The sequence below is a fragment of the Pezoporus flaviventris genome, unplaced genomic scaffold, assembly GCF_033815535.1.
Source record: "Pezoporus flaviventris isolate CSIRO_AGI_PZ_B2104156 unplaced genomic scaffold, CSIRO_AGI_Pfla_v1 ptg000013l, whole genome shotgun sequence".
NCBI lineage: Eukaryota > Metazoa > Chordata > Aves > Psittaciformes > Psittacidae > Pezoporus > Pezoporus flaviventris.
The window spans coordinates 34885370-34909007 of NW_026892561.1; the positions used below are offsets into that span (position 1 = coordinate 34885370).

Here is a 23638-nt window from a genome sequence, read left to right on the forward strand (position 1 = left end):
ACAGTCACCATGGCAATGTCATGGCCTCAGTACTGTCCTGTTGTGTCCCTCTCCTACACTGAGGAACAGGTGGCAACAGTTTAGTCTATGATATAGCATGAAAACACACCACGATGGTGGATGAAAACCTGCAAGTTAAGGGTATTCTTTTCAATATGTTTAAGTGAACAGTTTGACGCTAAAGGCTCATTGTATTTTCTGGAAAACTATGTATTTTCTTCAAGGGCACTTTTGGAATGGGTAACTGCCAAGTATTTACTAAATTATAAAATGCAGATATATGTATAAAGATTTTTAAATTCTGTTCAGCCAATAAAATGAGTCAAGGAAAGTATGACTGCGTTCAGATTTGGTGCTCGTGAGTACTGAAGTCATGTTATCTGATCTTGTCTCCAATAAAGAGGCTAAATTATAAAAGAACTATCACTGGGTCAGGAATGCATACCAAAGTTCCACTTGCATATTATTATGAAGTTAGTTTTTACCAACACTGCCAGTCATTTGCAAAGGAACAGTGCAGGTCAACCCAGGGATTTATTTCAGCTGCCAGAAGAACCCTCTAAATGAGTAATTCCTAGATGGTGAAGCCAGAGAGTTCAGCAATTAGCGCTGATGTCAGAACCAACCCCGAAGGAAGCAATCTTGAAGAAAAACAAGGATAAATGCACTTGTTTTTAGTGCAAGTCATCAATATGATGCAAATCCATAAATGTGTTCTGTGGGCATATAAAATTTAAAAAGGGTGGGGTGAGGGGGATATTTTGGGCTCACTGCTCTACAAATGTCCCCCAGAATCCCTGAAGTCTCCCAACAATCAAAAAAGGCCCCATTGGCAGTAAAAGCAGATTATACAACAAGGCTGGCAGAAAGGCAAAAAACCACAAGTGGTAAATCCAGCAGTGCTGTGCAACACCTCAAACAGCCTCAGTGCCATGCGTGGTCTGAGTGTTCCCCAGCATCTATTGAGGGGCAGGACAATGTTCCAGGTTCTGCAGAGCCACAGGTGCCTCATGTCTCACTTCCACATGATGTGGGAGGATTCTTCTCCCTTATTCTCATTACCCTGTCCACCATACCCAACATAATCACCATAATCATTCAGCCTTATCAATAAGCCACTTATCTGCTTCAAAGCTTCCAGCATTAACAACCTTCTTTGAAAGAGCACAGAAATTCTCCCCCAGAACACACCTGTGGCACTTATCCAACAGGGTAACCATACTCAGCTGGATGTCCTCAAGATATTATTCAGCTTTCTTCAAAACCTGCTAACAGCAAGAACTGTGATAAAACGCAGAACACAGACTAAGACCATCACTGCAGACCAAAGAGGGGAAAAAAGGATTACTCAGATCACTATCTTGTCTCAATCAAATTGAGGAGCAGGAGGGCCAGGAGACGTTGTTGGATGGATAAGGAGCTCCTGAGGAAAATGCAAATGAAAAAAGAGGCTTATAATAAGTGGAAGCAAGGACAGGCAGCCTGGGAAGAGTACAGGGATATTGTCCGAGAAGCTAGAGACCAGGTTAGGAAAGCTAAGGCTCAGTTAGAATTAAACTTAGCTAGAGGTATTAAAGATAACAGGAAGGGATTCTACAGGTACGTAGCAAATAAAAAACAGACCAGGGAGAACGTAGGCCCCCACAGGAAGCTCACGGGAGAACTGGCTACACAGGATTTGGAGAAGGCTGAGGTTCTGAACAACTTCTTTGCCTTGGTCTTCACTGCCAAAGGCTCTGACCAAACCACCCAAGTCTTGGAAGGCAGACACAGGGACTGTGAAAATGAAGACCTTGCGCCCACTGTAGGAGAGGAACTGGCTTGAGACCATCTTAAAAATCTGAATGTGCACAAGTCCATGGGTCCTGATGAAATCCATCCACAGGTCCTGAAGGAGCTGGTGAATGAAGTTGCTAAGCCACTGTCCATATTTGAGAAATCGTGGCAGTCAGGTGAAGTTCCCGACGACTGGAAAAAGGCAAATATAACCCCCATTTTCAAGAAGGGGAAAATGGATGACCGGGTGAATTACAGACCAGTCAGTCTCACCTCTCTGCGTGGCAAAATCCTAGAGCAGATTCTCCTGGAAAGCATGCTAAGGCACATGAAAAACAACAAGGTGCTTGGTGACAGCCAGCATGGCTTCACTAAGGGGAAATCCTGCCTGACCAATTTGGTGGCCTTCTATGATGGGGCTACAGAACTGATGGACAGGGGTAGAGCAGTTGATGGCATCTACCTGGACTCGTGCAAAGCGTTCCACACTGTCCCACATGACATCCTTGTCTCTAAATTGGAGAGACATCAATTTGATGGATGGACCACTCGGTGGATAAAGAACTGGCTGGATGGCCACACACAAAGAGTTGTGGTCAGTGGCTCAATGTCCAGCTGGAGACCAGTAACAAGTGGTGTCCCTCAGGGATCGGTGTTGGGACCGGTCTTGTTTAACATCTTCGTCACTGACATGGACAGCGGGATTGAGTGCGCCCTCAGCAAGTTTGCTGATGACACCAAGCTGTGTGGTTCGGTCGATACGCTGGAGGGAAGGAATGCCATCCAGAGGGACCTCGACATGCTTGTGAGGTGGGCTGATGCCAACCTCATGAGGTTTAACCATGCCAAGTGCAAGGTCCTACACCTGGGTCAGAGCAATCCCAGGCACAGCTACAGGTTGGGCAGAGAAGAGATTCAGAGCAGCCCTGTGGAGAAGAACTTGGAGGTGCTGGTTGATGAGAAAATGAACACGAGCCAGCAGTGTGCACTCGCAGCCCAGAAAGCCAACCGTATCCTGGGCTGCATTAAAAGGAGCGTGACCAGCAGGTCGAAGGAGGTGATCCTGCCCCTCTACTCTGCTCTTGTGAGACCTCACCTGGAATATTGTGTGCAGTGCTGGTGTCCTCAACATAAAAAGGACATGGAACTCTTGGAACAAGTCCAGAGAAGGGCCACGAGGATGATCAGGGGACTGGAGCACCTCCCATATGAGGATAGGCTGCGGAAGTTGGAGCTGTTGAGCCTGGAGAAGAGAAGGCTGCGTGGAGACCTCATAGCAGCCTTCCAGTATCTGAAGGGGGCCTATAGGGATGCTGGAGAGGGACTCTTCATTAGGGACTGTAGTGGCAGGACAAGGGGTAATGGGTTAAAACTTCAACAGGGGAAGTTTAGGTTGGATATAAGAAGGAAATTCTTTCCTGTTAGGGTGGTGAGGCACTGGAATGGGTTGTCCAGGGAGGTTGTGAATGCTCCATCCCTGGCAGTGTTCAAGGCCAGGTTGGACGAGGCCTTGGGTGATATGATTTAGCGTAAGGTGTCCCTGCCCATGGCAGGGGGGGTGGAACTAGATGATCTTAAGGTCCTTTCCAACCCTAACGATTCTATGATTCTATGAATTCTGCATTCTCAAAAAGTAATGTTATTAATGCCCACTTATACGATTCAATACACACACTTCTTAAAAAAGACTAGGATTGTATTTTCCTATGAAAAAAGATGAAGCTGCATCATTGGTAAGAGATGAAACACTAACGTAATTTACAAAAAAAGTGCTATGAGAAAGCCCACCTAGTTCCTAGCATAAATTTACATATGTAAAATTAAATTAAGATTCACTTAGACAGCATGTTAGCCTACCTCACAAAACACTGGGGGCTTCTCTACCAAAATCGAGCCAGTTTAAAACTGTCAGAAATAAGAAATATTTTAGTCCATGTCTTTTTCTGCTCATACTGATCTTCTGATATTCAATAAGCTTCTTTTGGCTTAATGCCAGAGAGAGAGAAAAATGCTAAAATTTTCCTTTCTTCTGTAAATTTGGTGGTTTTACCTGTCAGATCAATTGTTCTTCATGACATTTTGTTAATTTCCCCGTAACTCCTCTTTCCCAAGACCGGCCCTTGGGAAGCTGACCTCTCTTGCACCACATACCGAGACTGGAGAGAGCTCTTCTTACTAGCGAGATTGATTGCACAGTACTCTCAGACTACAGGCTTTTATTCCTGTATGGCTTCCTGAATGGCCTATGCCTTCCCCATCAGCTTACATCTCAATCCAATAGCCCTCACTGGCTCAGATTGCAATTTGTATGATTTTGTGTTCTGTCAGCTATGAAATCCAGTATTTCACGTACAGGCAAATACATAAGACTTAAGCTTTCTGAAGCCACCTTACAAGATCTTTTCATAAACACACTGTATGCTGCACAAATTATTCAGATCAACCCTTCTTTTGTTAGGGACATTCCAATGAGCTCCCAAAAGCAGAGACAGTCTTTGCTGTCGGTATTCTGCTTCTAACAAAAGCAGCTTTGTTCCATCCAAAATGGCCTTGTCATGCATTAGAAGCCTATCTTGGCGTTTCTGGAGAGTTTCCATTAAACATGTTCTAACTCAAAATTCCTAGATATAAGCTTTAAGCAATTTTGTCTGAAGAGATTTATCATTTCAGATTCTTCAGCTCACCAGACTCTGAGCAACCAAAACCACTGATAATTACAGTCATACTCAGATTCTGTATTTTTAAGTAAATGCTGCTTGAAGTAGAGCATAATGGGACACATGCTCGATTTTATTACAATTTTATAATAAAAGGATGTCTTTTGCTACCTTGAAAGACCTTGAAAATGGGAAATAATAGTTCAGAGATACCAAGAGGCTTCTGTTCTAAAATCGCTTTTGTTGTTTACACGAATGAGGTTGGAGAAAGGCAGCAGAAAGTTCTGTTATAGTTCAACAGTATTGCATAACTCAGGAAACAAAATATGTTTTCATTTAAGTTTAAAAAAGGAATTATAAATTCTGGTTTCACGCCAAGTTATAAAAACCCAAGTTCTTAAAGCATTAGCCTTTCCAGACAAGAAAGAATAAGATTATAATTTTAGGCTAATGTGGTATTTTTCCATTCTTGCTCCCTACTCCCTCCTCCTCCCTTTAAGGACTGTTAATCAAAAGGGCTGTAAGATTTCCCCTAAAAATATTGCTCTCCCTACCCCCATCTCTGCTTTAAATATTTTAAGAGAGAGAGACTTAAAGTTGATTTAATGATTTGGAAGGCTTCTTCAATGCAGGAAACAACACCCCCCGATTCACACAGCTATACTAGTACAGTCAGCTGTGGCTTATGGAAACAACCCAACAAGACGCAAAGCCTGCAGCCCAATTAAACCTTTGATTTCTATTAAGCTTTCTAAAAAAAGATGTCAGTTCCCCTCTAACTCAATGGTTCTGCACCATCAGCGTTTGTCTAGCAAAATATGGGCTCATGATACTTTTAACAATTCACATTTCATGTAAGGAGAAACCTTTAAAAAGTACTACTCCTGGAAAATAAGGACTCTGATAACCTGCCCTTCCTGACAACATGGCTGTTGTGCAACTCCCATTCCTGTGATGGCTGTGGCTTCAGACAATACCCTGCTCCTGGCAAAAGACCTCAACTCTAAGAGAAACAGAAGGGAACAGGGACATGGAGAAATGAAAGTATACCAATTAAGTCCAAATAAATGTACAACTGTTCTATAGCTCCTAAATTAGATTTGCACTTGACGCGATACTTTAGACTCTCACATGCATGCTCCACAAAACAAAATCTTATTACTGCAGAAACTTGAGAAGACAAAATCAAACTGCAGCAGAAGAGGTGCAGGATTCCGCAGACTTCATAGGACTTCAGAGAAACAGACACCAAGAAAGGACATTATCATGATGGGAACATGACACCTGAGAAGTTCCACAAAGGTAAATGCAGGTATAACACTACAAAGTTCAGAACATCAGTTTCTACAAGAAGGTGACAAAAGAAAAGGGAACAAAAAAAAAAAAAACCAAAAAAACCCAACAAAACAAAACCTAAAAATTGGCAAAGGTGGGAAGAAACAACTCCAGCAATATCCCCAGCCTTACAGATTCCTATCCAACCATTAGCCCCACTTCTGAAAGAAGGCTAATATTTTTCTGTTCCACAGGTAGAAAGATACATTTAAAGCTGTACAGTGCTCTAGTTAAGATAATCAGTACCTTATCTAGGCCAGTGTGCATCTTTTAGCCATTGTGCTATTTCAAATTGGAAAGAAGATGTAAGAAAAGAAACACAGACTTTATGTTTTAGTACTTTACCTGCTGATATTGCTATTAAACAGGCCAAGACAATGAACAAATTATACAAAAGTAAAGCCTCGTTAAACAACTTTTTAGAATAGAGTTTTGAGTATTTATAACTCTGCAGTACACTGTGGAGTGCACATCTGTATACATGTCCCATATTAAATAATGATGGCAGTAATTATCAGCAGTCATAAACAAGACTCTTCAGCATTTGTATCGTGGTCTGCCAACATTTCCTCTTCATTAGGCAATATTTGTAGCGTGTCCATTTTGCTCATTATTGATTTGGTACTGAGGAAACTTACCAAAGTGAAAAAAGGGGGCAAAAAGCCCAGCACAGCAGATCTTTTTAATAGAAATACAAGTCCCTGGTGTCAGGTGCTGTGGTGTGCACAAGCACTGTTCCTAAACACTAAAATGCCTGTGCTGTTTACATAAAAGATACCACAGTCACACAGTATGATGCAATTCTGCACGTTGAGTGCTCCACAGAAAGTAAACAGTGATTCAACTGATCAAGGAAATCACTGGCAAGAGTCCATTCTTAAGAGCAAGTATGAAACTCTTGCTCCATTTTTCCGTTTAATAATGGCACACTAGGGATAATTTGGTGGACTGTAAAGACTAGCTATGCATGCTTAATGTATCAACATTTTCCTTAGGAACTGCTTGAAGGATATTTATTTCTACTAAAAAACACCATGGTCTGTCCTTCCCTACCAATTTTCAGATAAACTAATACCATTCCTACCCCATTAAATGTGAACTTAAGCACAGTGGCATGGTGATTCTGTCAAATTCATGTGTGTGTCCACTGCTATTTGTGCCTTCCCATCTTCAAACTAGTTTTGGAAGAACAGCTGTCATTATATATGATTACTTCAGACTTCAGTGAGAAACTTGCTTGTATGTCCCAACAAGTATTAAAACAATAACTGGACACCTCCAGTCCAGCCTACCTGTAAGTGCTCTTACTAAAGCAGTACAGGCAGAAAAGTAAAAAACCGTCCAACTTAAAAAAAAAAAAAAGAGTATTCTGGTGAGAAAAGCTAAGATTTTTCCAAGTAAGAGCAAGATGCTTCAGAGAACAAGAGTATAGGTAAGGCAGAGCCTCAGTCTGCAAACAATACCATATATCAATAAAGTTGTACTAAACAAAGCTCCGCTATTCAAGGAGCTACCTCTAAGTTATATAAGGAAAATACAATATAAGACAAGGGCTTGTTCACATTACAAAACCAGAACCTATGGTTAGCAAAGTAAAACTTCAGCTGTTTGTGTTCCATTAAATGACTCTCCAGCATTGCAGAGCACATATATTTCAGTGCTCTCAAAGAAGAAAAATTCAAGTTCCATTCTCATTTATTTACAGCTTATCGAAAACTAAGACTCCACATATTAAGATGTGCAACACTTGACTTCTCATTCTTAAAGTCAGGCCTAATTTTTTGCTGAATTTGCAACGTGGCAGCTGCTCCTGCATTTTGTGGTAACACCAAAGACACTATTTTGCATACTGCGTTCCATTACTTGCCTGAACAATATTTTGACTTCCAGTAATCACCCCTCAGGCATAATTAAAAATACAAATAAATTTATAATTACTAAATTTTAAATATAATTTTTTTACAGTATATTTTTTTAAATGTAGACATGCATTGCTAAACTTACTTTTTGCTTGCTTCATAAACATCTGTGATATTGGAGAAGAGGTGATGGCTCTCCGTTTTGGTCATCGTGAGGCTCAGTTCCCTCGAATTTTTAAACATCCGGATCAGAATCTCCAAGCTCAGCAAATAAGAATGCTCAGAAGATATCACTTCAAATATTGCCTGCAAAGTGGAGTGAGGAAAGAAAAGGCTTATTATGGACTAGGCTTTTCTCTTTTGGTTTCTTTTCTGTTTGTTTTGTTAAAAGAAAATGTGGAGGAGGGGTGCAAAGTAAAGTTACTGAATGTAAGATAGCAATTGCAACATAAACATTCATTTCCATGATAGCTGCATTGTTTACTTAGAAATGAGTGACTTAATACAAGGGGAAAAAAAATCCCACCAAAAACTTTTTAAAATAGTCTATATTCAGACATTTCAATGCAACTGCAAACAGAGTTTGAAGAAAAAAAAAAAAACAAACGTAACACCAACTGCAATCATTCCCCATTCTTACTCATGAAACATGGGGTTTGCTGTTGGGTGGTTTGGTTTCAAATTAAAAAACATGTATGTTTCTGTGGTCCACCTGGAAGCTTCTCTCAGTCATACTACTGTTGACCAGCCAGTATTTGCTTTTTCAATTTTTAAACGGAAGCTGACAAGCTATTTACCTGAAAGCATCACGTGTAACTGAACTCTGCCAGCATCTGCAGAGAAGCAAAGTTTTCCTTCATAAAATTTAGGCTTTAGTCATCCAGAGCAGGCACCGGATAAACCAAGCTGCAGGAGCTATGTGCAGCAGGGCCAGAAGCCTGGAGGCAGAGCAGACAGGAGGGTCAGCAGCCACCATCCCCTTCAGGCATTAGGGACCAGGCACCAGAGAGACACCTCCAGCAAATTCCCTCTCCTCCCACAAACAACTCTGTTCTATCACCCTACCACTTAAAGGGTGGCCATGGTAACTTTCATCAGCTGGCTGACACAAAGCAAACTTTTAATGGACTTTGAAATTCACTTACTTGTTTCTATGGAAATGCTCATCTCATGTAAAAACCTATCCAGCTTTTAGACATCTTTCCCCTCTCTAGGCTTTACGTGCTGTTGGACTAATAGAGCTCTTGTATGCATATACATGGAAAAAAAATTCCCTAAGCCCTTCTGTCAAGAGCTCCACTAAGTCATATTTGTCATCAGTGCTACCTTCCAAGCATTACTAACATAGAATTATACAATCAGCAGAGGTAGCAATATAACTTTGTTTTTAATGTAACTAATGTTAATACTTGTATCTGTAATTTCATTAGTTATTTGCAACTAACTTCTCTAAGCATTCTCAAACTGAAGGAGAAACATGTACTTTCAATGACACAGCGCAGGTCTGAGTATTTAGAAAGGCTAATGCCCATGGCTCTACAAACAGAAAAACAGTCTTGCAGCTTACAGTCTGGAGAAGGAGTTCACTCAGATGGTCTTATGTACATGCAATAGAGAAACCCTGCTCTTCCCTGACCAGGTAAAGGCAAGGGAAACTATAGGCAGGTTGAAGGTAGTCTTCCTATTTCCAACCACCAAAAGAGACAAACCATAATAGGAAAAAAAATGCAAAACATTCTCCAAGGGACATTTGTTCATAAGATTTCTTAGAGTTCCAGCCTAGTGAATTCTGCTGGTGTTACTAAGGTAAGCTTTTAACCAAATACAATTTCTCTTGGGTATCCTGAATCTCATTGTTCCCAGGCTGTGCTTTGAAAATTATTCCTACTTTTCTAAATAGTCTTCCTCAAAGAACTGGGATCTTCATAATCAAATAACAAGTTTTGGGTTTCTTAGAACAAAACAAAATTTGCTTTAGCTGAAGCCTTAAAGGCTGAAGCAGTGCAAACATGACTGCACTCACAGAAAACCTACAAGGCCATTACAGAAACAAGCAAAGGAGGCTTAATGTATGTACTAGTAGTCTATCTTACTATCTATTTAAAAAGCTGAAGGGATCTGATGAAAGATACAGCAACAGTTGGGTAACAGCTACAACATACTACATACTACTCTCAAGAGTCAAAACTGCTGCACAAGGTTTGCAAAGGTGATCCCTGAAACACTGTTAAACTACCTGCCAAGCTCATCAGCCTCAAGAATTTATAGAGAGCATACGCATTAACCAAACTCTGGTGGCAAACCTATCCACTGTTCAGCAAACAATGTACAGAAAGGTGCCCCAAAAGGGTATTTTGGCCTCTGCCTGGCAGTTATGTTTCCAGTCTTCAGTCTCACTGTACCTCTTTGCCAGCTGTGCTCACAAAGAAAGGATTTACCTAACAACTGCTGTAGAGTACCATGTCTAATTCGTTTCTACCCAGACATTTTTCAACACAGGCAAATATATAAGCTCTCCTATTATTGTTCTGGAAGGGTTTTATTCATGCTTTTACTGAAGACCCTCATGGATATCTTCCCAGTTTGGTAACAGAAAGTCATTAAACAAATTCAGAACAAAGTCAGACAAAGAAAGATTCTTTGCTTCTAATGTGTAAGGAGGGAGAGTGTATCATCTTACCATGACCCAAACACATTTTGGAGAATAAAAAACGATTAAGGAACAATCTTGACTTTGACATACAGTAACTACACCACCCCAGCCTCTGAATGTGGTTGTTTACCAGGTGCTTGCTAACACTGTTTATGAATGACATCTGAAACCATTCTGTGGTTCATTTGCCTGATAGCAAGGTAAGCAGAGGTTTGACTCCTGATGGACAGGAAACACTCAAAAGGCCAGATGCATACTGCAGTTTGTATACATATGGCACAGTTAAGTGTTCCCAGCTTACAATAAAACATCAAAAAAGTTTCAGTTCACATCAGTCTGTCTATTGTTTAGACAAAAGATGCACAGAGATCCATCTCACTAATGTGTTCTGAAAGATGGTATGTGTATGACTGTATGACACTGACATTTAATCAAGGTAATAAGCAAACATTTTTTCTGCAGTGACAATATGTTATAATGGCAAAAATAATCTAATAGGCTCTAAAAAGCAATTTAAAGACTAGATAAAGAACAACCGATAATGAGCAATTTAAAAAAATACAGCATAAGGAAAACTTGGTAGTACAACTACATCTTCAGAGTATTTATTTAGACACTCTCTGAAAGAATAGGCCTCTAATATTCAAATAAAAAAACCCTATCAGGCTTGAAAACATTTATGATAACACTGAAGACTTTACATTTAAAAGGCATCTAAAGAACTTGTTCTCTTTGAAAGGATGTAAATATGACTCCAGGAAACATAGGCTAAACTCAGCTGAAGGATATGACTGAAATAAATGCATCATGCCTCAAAGCTTCCCAGCAGGAGGAGACAAAAGCAGGACACATGGCCTGAATTGCTGCACTGCATTTTCCCCAAGCAAAAGAAAACAGCCAAGGAAATGTAGTAACACTATGGAAGAAACAAATACCAAAACCCAAAATGAACAAACCATTGCCTAAATCCCATGTATGTAACACAAGATGTTTCTGTATTTCAGGAATGAACACAGCAGCTGTAGGTTACACAGCTAAATTAACATTTGAGGCTTGCTATACTCTAAGCTTCACAGAAAATACCCGTCACATCTCACTGGGCTATATTCACCGAGGTATGTCCTGAAGCAAAATGAAGACACTGGAACAAATTACCACAGCAGGAAATGCTAGTGTTTCTATTAGAAAAAAAACAACACTTGGTTTTTGTTTTGTTTTCCCTGTGAAGGACATACCTCAAGAACTGCAGGGATATAGCTGGCTAGGTCACGCTATTCTTTTCAACACCTCTCATTCATTTTGATATAGCCCCTGTAAGTAAGGAAGGAGGGTAAAGCAGATCAAGTGGACAAAAGGAGCAAAGAGAAAGAGTAAAGCTAGAGGACAAAAGGATCAAAGGAGAAAGACAGAGAGAGATAAGGTAACTACATCAGTAATTGCTGCTGTTGCCTGTACTGCTGCCAGCATAGAAGCACCTACTTCATTTCAGTGTGAAAGGAGAAAGGTTAGTTACACCAGATACACACCGTTCGCGTGTTCAGAATTGTTCACGACTTCACAGGATTAGTTACAACTAAGGAGCATTGTAAAAAGCTGTTCTTTGCTCCTCACTGCTTTTAAAAATTTATGTGCCACCTCCTACCCTCTGTGAACACCAGGTTAATTGTACACCTTCCCTGGCACAGCATGCAGCAGTGACTGCTGCTGCCCAGTAGCCATCAACTAGGCCATATCTGCTGGAGTGAGCATACCTAGGAATCACTTCTCCAGCAAGACCCACAGGATGTTGGCAGGAGACCCATGGCAGGGACATATGCACATCAGCAACACACAGGTTTTGGTTATTTATTTTCCCTGGGGAGAGAAGATACTTCACTCCAGGTCAGGAAGCAGTGTGGTGAACTTGTCTCCTTATCAACAAATAAAGAGTATTAAAAGAGGCATACAGTGCATCCCTAAACAATCAACCAAAATGAGTGTGTTACTTCAAAAAAGTACCTCCTGTCTTTTTCTTTCTTCCTGGCTGATCGCTTCTGATAATCCATTCTTCTTCACCTAAAAATATATATAAAAAATTAAAATTCTTAACATCTTTTGTAGGAAAAGATGTGACTTAAAAAACACTCAACAGGACTATCAAAACATCATACTAATAATTCAGCTAAAGCATCTGTCCACTTCAGAAAGGGAGTAACGAACCAGCAGAAATAAGAAATTGAGTCAAAAACATCTGCCATTTGACTTATCAAAACCTAAATAATTTCATTAAAAACTATCCCACGACACAAACACAGAAATACTGCAGCAAGAACATGCACGGTCAAATCACTATCACCATGCACAGCACCCCTGGATTTTACACACACAGACACACACACACACACAGAAACTGCTTTCTCATTTCAAGATAATTTCCTGACTGACACACACACATCACAAGGTTTGTTTTCCAAGTCAGCCTGATATGTCTCAGTGTATTCATTTGTTAAACACATCTAAAGGTGTAGAGACCTTTGGTGTTGGCCAAAACATTATTTCAGAGGAGCTCCAGCTTTACTCTAAACAGACATGGAGAAGTCCTGTATTTCTATTCTCAACCCTACAATGCCTCTCCCCACTTGGCACCCTAGAGCCAAATCACCCAAGACAAGTCTGCCCCAGCTCTCCACAGACAACCATCAGGAACTGCAGCCATAGCCATGTTTTCCACAGCCTGAAGCCACACGCTCAGCTACCAAATTCCACACCAGAGACCCTTGAAGTTTATTTGTTCCTGGTGCAAATCACATGCATTACGCCATTTAACAGGGAAGTATTAAAAAACAAACCAGAAAGCAAAGCGCCAAGGAAGAACTGACTACACATTTCTTAGAGGGGTGTTGCACATAGGACCCCAAAACAGTAGGGTCATGCGCATACAACACACTGGACCTGAGGAGAGGAGAAAATCCACTGCACTACACATCTGAAAGATACTATTCTATTTGCAGAGTAAATGTCATGGGACATGAGACCTAGCAGATGCATATAGATTCTCTCATTTTTTTTCAGTCTTCTCCAAAAGCTCCTCAAGTACTATTGTCAAGAGTGTTGTCTTCTTGCTCTACTTGTTCCCTGGAATTTTAAAGGATATTTTATACCTCATTTTATTCCTGCATACCAGGCACCCAAAACTTGGAGAGCAGGCTCAAGAGTAAAGATGACACAACATTTGGAATTGCTGTGCTTTAGTTTGTGTGCACACCATAGCATATACACACATGTACATACTTACAAAACCAACATAAATATTCCAGAGTTTGAGCAGTTTTTCTTCTGAATAAGAGTTACAGGTTCCTGTGTCACCACAAGCATACACTTCTGAATACCAAGCTAGAACTGATTAGATGCCTTTCTACTACACTCTTAAGGTACGTTTCAATCAACGACCTGAAAGGTTTAAAGCACTCACTAGGAAGTACAGTGTCACTTTTTTTCTGGATGCAGTGGAAGACTTTTCTAAAAATATGCCAACACAGGAAATACCTATGAACATATCCAAGATATTTCAATGCTTCCTGTTAATACAGCAACTGCAAATTTCCTGTGAGGTCGATGCAACAACTGCAGTATTCTGTTCAGAAAGCTGTAGCTGTGTTTCATGATCATTATTTTGTCATACATGGGTGTGTACATGCAAAGTACATATTAATGTACACAGTAATAAACAAATGGCTCAACCTTATATTCTTGATCAACAGCAACATTTTCAAAAAGAAAGACGCTCAAATATGGAGACTATTTTTGGCATACTCTACGAGAGAAAATTCAACTCCTACTTTGAAGTGTCCAAAATGTTTTAGCTGAAATAGCCTAAAAAAAAAAAAAAAAAAAAATCACATTTGTGATACTGTGCAAACAAAATCTTAATACAAGCTAAAAACATAACCAGGAAGAACAGAAGAGGCCCAACACTACAGCTACAAAAAAATCTTACTATCACACTGGACTGCTGTTTTCCAGCAATAAGTTATGACTGATTAAACCATGGAGATAAGGAGGAAAGGGTAACAGAACAACAGATTACCTCAGTGGTTATGTACAATAAGTTCCTCCAGAATAAGGAGGCGCTGCAGTGGGAGAATTCACCAGAAGTAATTCTTTGAGAAATATAGTTAAGGGGTTGCACCATAAACCAAACTGAACATCCACCCTTTGATACTGGGAGAGAAACAAGAGCTAACACAAAGATTTGCCATGAAGCTCCTCAACAGTAAAACAAGGTAGTTTTTGTTTGATACCACAGACAAGAGACAACCATGGAAAGGCGACACTGAGTAACCTGGTAAAGCAACTTGCAGCATGTTTCCAAATTAATGAAAAAAAAAAAAAAATCACAACTGTGCTTGTCCCAGATGAGAGGAAGATGATCAGAAAAACAACAGATAAGATGACCAAAGCTTGGGTCAGAGAGAGAGCAGCTGAGAGAACATGCAAAATCTCAGTGCAGTGCTACATAAATACATGGAATCTACTGGGCATGATATGGAGGACTTAATCCTAAAACACCCATTTAATATTAAATGCTTCAATAATTATGAGCATTACCCAGACCATGGGATATCCGTTTCCAGTGTTAGATCTCAAGAATATTTGTAAGAATCCAGCAGCATTGACAGTAGTAATGAAAAGTGAACATATATCATTCTCCAGGCTGAATGGTAATAACCTGGAACACCAGACATCAAAGTCAAAAGTCCACCAGTCTGATGCAGTGGTCAAACTCTGCAATGGGTTGCCCAGAGAGGCAGCGAGGTCTCCACCTATGGAAACAGTGAAGACTACTGGACAGTCCTGGACAACTTATTCTAAATGACCTTCCTTGAGCAGAGGCAAGAAAACTCAAGAGGTCTCTTCCAAACTAACCACTGCTGTGATTCTTTGCATGCACAATAATGCACATACTCAGTATCCACACCCACCAAATGCTGCATTTGTTGGAAAGTAAACACATTCAATATCATGCACAAGTTGGTATCACCGCCTAGGATCTGTTTGAAATTCTTCAAAAACATTGCAAGATTCTATTGGAATACATCTTGGAAATACTAGTCATGCTCCCTAAATTAAACTTTAAAATTAATAGATGAAGGTTGGAAGGAACAGAGATAGTAGATAAGGTAGCTCCTTACATAACCATCTGCTTACATATTGCTAGCTGAACTAATCTTAGATACTACTGTCTGATCTGTAATAGGAACCTAAAGAAGAGGGTTGAAGAGAGAAATGTGAAATGAACTGGGTTTAAACAGCACCTTTAAATGTCCCCTTAAAAGCTCAATCTTAGTTTCACATTTGTGTGTACACTGCAGGAAGACAGAAATGCCCTTTTATTATCAAAGGATTTGACAATTCCATATAGCTGTCAAGCCTATATGGCCAAAGAAACATCCTACAGAAAGAGTGGATTCTTTCTCCTCCCTTTCCACTTGATTTCCTAGCATAGTCACTGCTAACAAATACCATAAACATAGTATTTTCCCTCTTTCATAATATATGTTGAAATCATTTTCCAGATGACTTGCTATTACAATTCCACATTCACTTTTTAATACACATTGACAATGCATAGATTTTTCAGAGTTATAAACCCAGATACAATGAGATTCAGATTCCCGTATTTTGTTTTCACAGTGCACTCCCTTTTCCCATATACTCCTCACTTTCAATCTTGTAAATCAAGTAAAGACAATGAGGAAGTTTCCTGTGCTAGAAATCACAAAGACACAAGTTGGTTTATATAACCGTGAGCACGGTACAGGAAGGTTCTCTTACTGAAATGATCTTTATATTATTTTGGTCTCATGATAAATTAATGGTTTTGAAATTATTATTGTTACTGAATAGCATTCCTTCCAAAATACTTCAGCTGATGAACATAACTGCTAGCTTGCCTAGGAGGTAGAAAAAAAGCCCCAACCTAGTTGACTTCATTATAAACAAACATTTTACAATATTAAGCACATTTTTTTTCATTAAGCACATCGTTTCAAAACCACATTCTTATGCTTTCTTTATAATTACTGAACGAGAGGGATTCATATTTCAATATCTTAAACTGCAAAAGGTCGTCAACATCTCTAAGACAGCTCTTCTAGACAATCTAAATAGCCTTAGAAGATTTTGCTGAGCCTCAGTAACTAATTTATATAGGATACATATAGCCAATGACCCTAGCAGTCAAGTATCCTAGGTGATCATGCCATAATAATCTTTCTTATACCACATACAAAGATGAGGTTCTACATAATGATACAAATTACATAAACAAAACCCAACAGAAATCCCAAATGCTTCATTTTAGGGATATCCATCCAGAAGCCACAGAAATGATCAAAGGATAAAATTAACCACAGAAACAGGTTTTTTTTTTTAGTTTCTTTCATCTCAAAATCATGCATACAATGAAAACCTGTAAAGTATTAACTAGCATCATTAATTTGCCATCTTATTAAGAGGGAAGCTAGCAAGTTTACTGTACTGATTGAAACAGCAAATTCTACTTTGTTTAACAATGCTGCTAAGAAAAATCCACTGCAGATCCTTCACAGACTCTGCTAAGTATAGTAGAATACCACAATCTAAAATGGTTTCCTTTAAATATATCCTGTCAAACCAACTTGAAGGAGGCTTACAGCTATTCAGAACAATTTGGCAGAAACTTGCTTGTAACTAACTGAAGCTTTTCTTTAGTATAATTCACCCTTTTAGTGAATTCACACAGGCACTCCCCCCCGCTTAACGGATCAGTAAAGTTGTGTCCTTGCCAAATACAGGACCCTAAAATTAACTCTCTCAATTGCACAGAAACAAAGACTAGTAATTGATCAGGACTTCCATGTTGTCTTTACAAAAAGAAAACTAAAGTTTAGCAATTAAAAAAATGAACAGGACTAAGTCCCGATTAAAGTTTGGTCTGCACAGCTCCAATTCACTGAAAGCAAACTATGAAGAACAACAAAGGAACTACGCAGATTTCACTTCGAGTTCACACACTGTGAGGATGTAAAATGGTCTTTTTGAGCTTTCTGACCATAGGTCATTCAGAACAGCCAGATGCATCATCATGCATGCCTGTGAACCATAACTCTAAGGACCTGCAGCAGTATGGCCAACACTGCCACACTGGCAATTGTGTGCAAGAGACATACTTCTTTTTTCTTTTTAAACTCTGCTGGACAAAAAAAAAAAAACAACAACAAAAAAAAAAATCAGCATCTTAAAAGTGTAAAAATATTAAGTATTAATTCGTTTACATTTCGAACTTGTATTTAATTTCATCTTAAAACTATAGAGGTTTTTTCTTGGTAATTTCAATCACATACTCCAACCACTCTGTGGTGTGGCCACAGAAGCCGACAAACACCTATACTAGAAAAAGGAAGGTGTCAGGTAACCAAAGAAACTGATTCTGGCAGGAGCATCAGTCTATACCTACTAGCATTGACTGCTAAAACATGATTTATGCTTTCCTTAAGCTTTTGGAGTTACCTTATATAAAACCTAGACAAAAGCTAAATTGAGACCTCTGGATTTGGATTAATAACATCTCAATAGCTGTAAAGTTGTTGGAGGAAAAAAAATAAGTATTCAGAGACATCTTATATTTTGGAACAGAAAAGGTGACAAACTTCATCCAAAAACTCCAGTACCAAGTAAAGAGACTTGCTTCAACAGATTGCTAGATACTCCGTCTTTGTCTGGCTATGTGATGATCAAATACTTACAACAGACAGTTGACTCCATGTTGATCTCAGGGGCTTACAGTGAAAAACAATCTTTTCATCTGATTTCTGCTCTCGAGGCTCAGACTCTTCATCAGAATCTATGTCCAAAGCTTTTTCTTTATAGTTCTGATATAATACAGCATCTTCTATAAAACAACACCAATATGCCATTAATTGCTAGAAAGTTAGCTTAGTTGTTTTCATAAAAACTGTAAGTTAACATCTAAACAATGAAAGAAACCAAAATGTCAATGTGCCGTTCACAAACTCCACAAGACAAAGATAGCATCTTATTTAGGATGGACAATGGTGCAGCACAGTAACAATGGATCACTGTACCGCTACCAAAAAGATCCACACTGACTGAATTAAAAAACAGATGCATCCTTTGTCAAGAAAAAGCAGAAAACAATTTTTTCTTCCTTGGTTTGCTGTACAATGTCTCATAATTAGCCAGCAATTTAAAAATGGAACAAGCATGTCAGTAGAACAGAGTCATTAATCTGGAGGTCTAGCTATTTTAATCTACCATACCATTGTAAATCCACTATCCATACCAACTTTGTCAGCTTTAAATTACCATCTTTGCATTTCACTAAAAGAAGGTAATGATCCAAATTTCAGCAATCTGAGGTCAAGTTATTCCAAACAGAAACTCCCAAGCTTGCTTGGGTAAGCAGGAGGCCTATGAACCTTGAGGTAAAAATACATTCATTATGTATTTCAGTATTAATTTGGTATTAATATTAATTCAGTAATATCAATGGCAAAGAAATGCAGGTGTGGAGCATAACTTTTCCATTTCCCAACCTCCTTACCACACACCCTTTTTAAAAGCAGTCAGAAAAAGGACAGAGAAATTTGAGGCCAAAATAACAAAGAAGGATTAAGTGCTAAGAAAGCAAACTCTAAACAGTAGTGCAGAGACAGGCCAGGATTTGGACAATAGCTAATCTTCCCCTACAAGAGAAAGGAGCAAAAGGTGTAGCTGCTCCATGCACAGCTGCAGCTCCTGAGGTCTTACACCAAGCTGGCTGGATCTGTTTCACCTGCTCAGACCATATAGCTGTGGCTAAATCTTACACAAGGTCTGGCCTTTTGTATTTGTTCTTTGGAACATGGCTGTATAGTTTATACACTTTTAAGTCAGGAAATTGTGTACAGCAACTGAATTCTGAGAGGCATTACAGAGAAAGTTATTAGTTGGGATCAGTCCAAGATAAAAGGAAGCCACTGGAAGATAACGTAGAAAGCATCATCAGGAGATAGCATTAGAAAGCTGAAAGTAAGGGTGATGCAGAGAGGATAAAGTGGAATGTTTTGAATAGAAACAAGAAGAAAAGGAAGGCAACACAGCAGCTGAGATGACCTTAAGGAGGCATCTAGCAAATAAAAGCCAAGAAAGTAGCAGTTGTTACAATGAAACTGCCATGGACTCATAGCCAGGAAAGATTTTTTCGTGTCAAAATACTGAGAAAAGCAGCAAACTTGGCAAAGCCTGGAACTAATGAGTAACATAAAAAACAGATACACAGACAGCATTCTTCTGACGAACTTGAAACTTGTAGCAAGAGTATTAGGAAGTCAAAGAATTCACTCCAGCACCCTTGCCTTACAAGGAAAAGAGTGAAATAGCTGCATGAACCATAAACTCAAGGAGCAACAATTCAGGCACCTGCTGCAGGTGTTTACCCCAAACCCATTAGCTGATGCACAAAAGTTACATCTTGCACCTGGGAGGAGACACCAGGAACAGGCAGGAAGGCAGTGCCAAATGGAGGAAGAATAAGCCTCATCCATGTAATTCTAAAGAACTGTCAGAGCTGATATGGACACATTGGTCAGTTTATCTTCTAGGAGGGACAGGAGTTTGAATGCAAAAGAAGCCTCTAAACCCCAATTTTTAGCCTGCCATTCTGTATTCTTTAAAATAGTCTCTAAAGTATGTCTAGAACCAAAGTTACAGTTCCATATTCTAGCCAGTTTACTGTAAAACAAGGTACTTAGCCTTTGACTACATACGAAAGTGCGCAAAATGATCCTGAAGTTCATTTCTCGTGATTGAGCATATTATCAAGTCTGTACAGAAAAGGACTTACCTTCTCCATCAAACGTTCCTTGTCCTTTCAGCACTTTCTTCTGACGATTTTAACATGAAAGAGATGAATACGCATTAAAAGAAGAATGCAAAAATAACTAACAGTACCAAGAGCTTCTGTTTTATTTGATACTTAGGCACCAAATTGACAGACCCTAATCTATAAACTTCTGGAGCTGGACACGTATTCATGAAAATGATTGTTTCCACACAAAAGGTGAAAAGCTGCTCTAGTTTTCCTTCTCTTGTGTGCTTTTTATACGTATTTGTCCCAAATGCTTCATTTTCCTACGCTTCAAAAGCGTAGTATACTACTAGCTTTACAAGAATTCAATGAACTCTCAACTTGTCCCCTGTCACTGGGCCTTTCCTACGAGGACATAAGGTGCAGGACTGAGCAGCTGCCACTTTCCACACACTCTACAAATAACAGCCACATCAAATATTCTGTAAACTAATGATAAGACTAAAGAAACCCCTGAAATAAAACAGCTCTTTTGGTGCAACAAGTCTTATGGTCTAAGAGGTCTATTTAAAGAAAATATTATCAGCAAAAAGAGTTTAGGGTGTAAGGACAGGACAACATCATGTCCTCCTATTTTAAATACAACTTACTGTTACAAATCTGTTACCAAACCAAAACAAACCACCTTCCTATGCTGTAGGAGTTCACAATTTAATCAGTTACTATTTCACCACTTGTAGCATTTTCACAAACCATAATTTTTAATTTCACTGAAAATTGTCATAGAGCTGATAATTATTTCAATAGCTACAGCATTAGCCCATCAGCCTGGAGTACTTTATTACACAATTAAAAACTGTGCAGAATGTAACAAATACATTTTTAAAGTAACAAAATGTATTTAAAAAGAAGGAATAGAAGATTACTATATTGTATGTTCAAGTAAAAAGATTTTCAGGAAGTCTTTACAATTTGAAAATGCTAACATTAAATATAGATCTACTACTCCTAAGGGATTACAACCAAAAACTATAAACAGACATTCAGCTTTTACTTGCAGGCATTAAAAGTATAAAAAGATACCTGAAGTGGTCCCTACCAATTACAAACCAAAACAAACAAAAAGAAACCCCACAAAAAAAAAAAAACAAACCCTCACTCTGATTTTTAAAAATATTTTAAAAGTTATGTCTCAGACAGAGGAGTAGGGGAGGATGCTGCTACTTTAGCAGACTTTGTGTCTTTATTTCGTTGGTTTTTTTTTTTCTGGTTTTATTATTACTTTCTGGAAAACAGGTTTTAAAACATCATCTTGATTGTGAAAGAAAACCTCAACGTGCTGGGGAATCCAGCAAGAAACGCAGCATGAGACTACCATTAACACAGTTTGGAACTGCCCAGATTTCCACAGTAATCATGTCCCTGAAGCCTCTGCCACTTTACTTTGAAAGCAACACTTGGAAGTGACCTGTGAGACTCATCCATATAAAGTTCGGAGGTAGCAAAAAGAAAACTGAACACCCCCCCTCCCCCCCCAGCATTTACAGACAAGAGAGACTGCAAATTACACTCCAGTGTAACCTACACTACTCAAATCTCCATGCCACTGATCAACACAACTTACCTTTATCCTCCCCAGGCTCGAAAATTTCTCCTTATCTTCAACAACTGCTTTAAGTATGGGCTGTGACATCCTGTTCTTTTTCTTAAAATTATTAGAGCTGTCGATGTCCACACCGCTTACCACCGCTCTGCGGTAGGATGTTGATCTCAGGCCGCGACGCAGGGTCCCTGGACTCTCCAAGTCACCCTCAGCCTCTTCCTCAGCGTCGGCAACCAAAGGCACGCTGAGGCTTTCCACCATGCTGCGGACCTTCAGCACTCTCTTGCTCATGTCCTCATTCTGGCTGTTGGCTTTACTCGTTACCTTTATTTCGGAAGCCAAACTCTTAGGAATGATCTGCTGCGTGCCTACTTTGAGAGCGGCGGGGCTGTTGGTGCTCAGGATGGCAGGCTGATCCCGAGGGGATGCAGGCCTCTGAGGAGGCACTCCTTGCTCTGGGGAAATCGCCTGCGAAACCGGCGGTACTTTCTCTGGCATTTTGGAAACCCGGCTGTATTGCAAGGGCAGCGCTGCCGCGTTGCTGTTACTAGGGGAAGACGTGTTTCCAATAGGTGAGAGCTGAGGGCTGCCCGTGAAAACAATCCGCTCTCGCTGTGGTGAAAGTGCTGACTGACTGGAAATCCTGAGGGGCCGACCCAGCTGGCTTCCCGGTGAGGTAATGGTGCCGTTGACAGTGACACCGACAGAACTGTTGGAGATCATAGGGAGCACCTGGGAGGACCGCTCAGGGGAGATCGCTTGACGGGCTGGAGGCCGCACCGTCCCGTTGGACACCGATCCCATGCTGGAGCTGAAAAACAAGGGGCTCCTTCGCAACGCTCTGCTGCCTAGGCAGGTGCCGATGGTGCCGGAAGGCTGAGTCACGGTGAAGGTGCACCTGTCCTCCACGGGAAAGTCGGTGAAAAGCACCCCGTTGGGGCTCTGGTACGACTGGGGCCGGGGCTTGTTCCAGACACGGGACTGCGGCCGGGGGGTCGACCTCCTTTTCCACCGCGGCGCCGCCTTGTCGCTTGAGAGATCCGCTTCGCCCTCCCCATCCATCGTCCGCTCCTTGGGGCCGCCGCGACCTCAGGGCGGCGGCAGCACCTCCCGCCCGCCACCACCGCTCCCTGCAGTTCGGCGAAGGGGAAGCAAGCGGCACCTCTCAGGCCGCGACAGCCCCGCCGGCGCGGCGGGCGCCGGGCCGCGGGGGAGGGGAGGGGCAGGGCAGAGACACCCCCGGATCGTACGCACCCCGCGCTTCCCGCCGACAGGCGCTGATCCCACAGTGAAGAGCCCGCGCTGAACCGCCGGGTAGGGGAGGGGAGGGCCAGTTCCCAGTCTGCCCGCCGGCCCAGGGCCTCACCTCATGGCAGCTCCCCGCGGGGATGGGGGGACACGGCCACCTCCCCGCCCCACCTGCGACGCGCGGCCTTTTCGTATCCTTCCGTCAGCCCCTGTGGCTGCAGCTACAGCGGCGCTGTGCCCGGCTGGCCCGCCACGGCCCAGCCCGGCCCCGCCGCCGGGCCCCTCCCCTGCCTGCAAAGCGCGGGCCAGCTCCGGGACGCGCAGGTAACAGCAGCAGGAGGGGTTAGGCTTCCGCCGGAGCCTGACTGGGCCTCAGTGAACCGTAACCCCGGCAAAGCCCTTAAGGCGCGGCTGGCCGCGCAGCGCGGTCTCGGAGGAGGCCGGGGCCGGCAGCAGTAATTAGCGTCACACCTCGCCAACAGCTGAAGTAGTTACCACAGCGTTACCGTACACTCAGGTGCTGCACGGGCAGGAGCGGCATCTAGACCAGTTCTGGTGGATGGAGAAGCACACCAGCCTGCAGTGTACAGAGCCCCTCTCCAACTCATACGGACAGCCTCGGCCGGGCTTCTCGCTGGAAGAATGCACAAGTACCTCTACACAGGGAAAATGTTTGAT

The 23638-nt window shown here is 41.1% G+C and overlaps 1 protein-coding gene across 3 annotated transcripts in view; it reads right to left on the reverse strand.

The window, feature by feature from the left end:
- The window catches only part of ARHGEF26 (Rho guanine nucleotide exchange factor 26), a 59241-nt gene extending 36053 nt beyond the window's left edge, over window positions 1-23188 (reverse strand). Inside the window, exons 1-5 of one of the 3 annotated variants that reach the window (XM_061452730.1) lie at window positions 21734-23188; window positions 20146-20185; window positions 18047-18189; window positions 12279-12335; window positions 7773-7933 (exon numbers count right to left, since the gene is read on the reverse strand). In XM_061452730.1, the coding sequence (XP_061308714.1) occupies window positions 7773-7933; window positions 12279-12335; window positions 18047-18189; window positions 20146-20185; window positions 21734-22774 (1442 nt within the window). In that variant the 5' untranslated portion in view covers window positions 22775-23188. Of the gene's footprint in view, window positions 1-7772; window positions 7934-12278; window positions 12336-18046; window positions 18193-20145; window positions 20186-21733 lie in introns of all 3 variants that reach the window. The other 2 variants (XM_061452729.1, XM_061452731.1) reach the window with 2 other exon arrangements.
- Window positions 23189-23638: the final 450 nt, after the last annotated feature.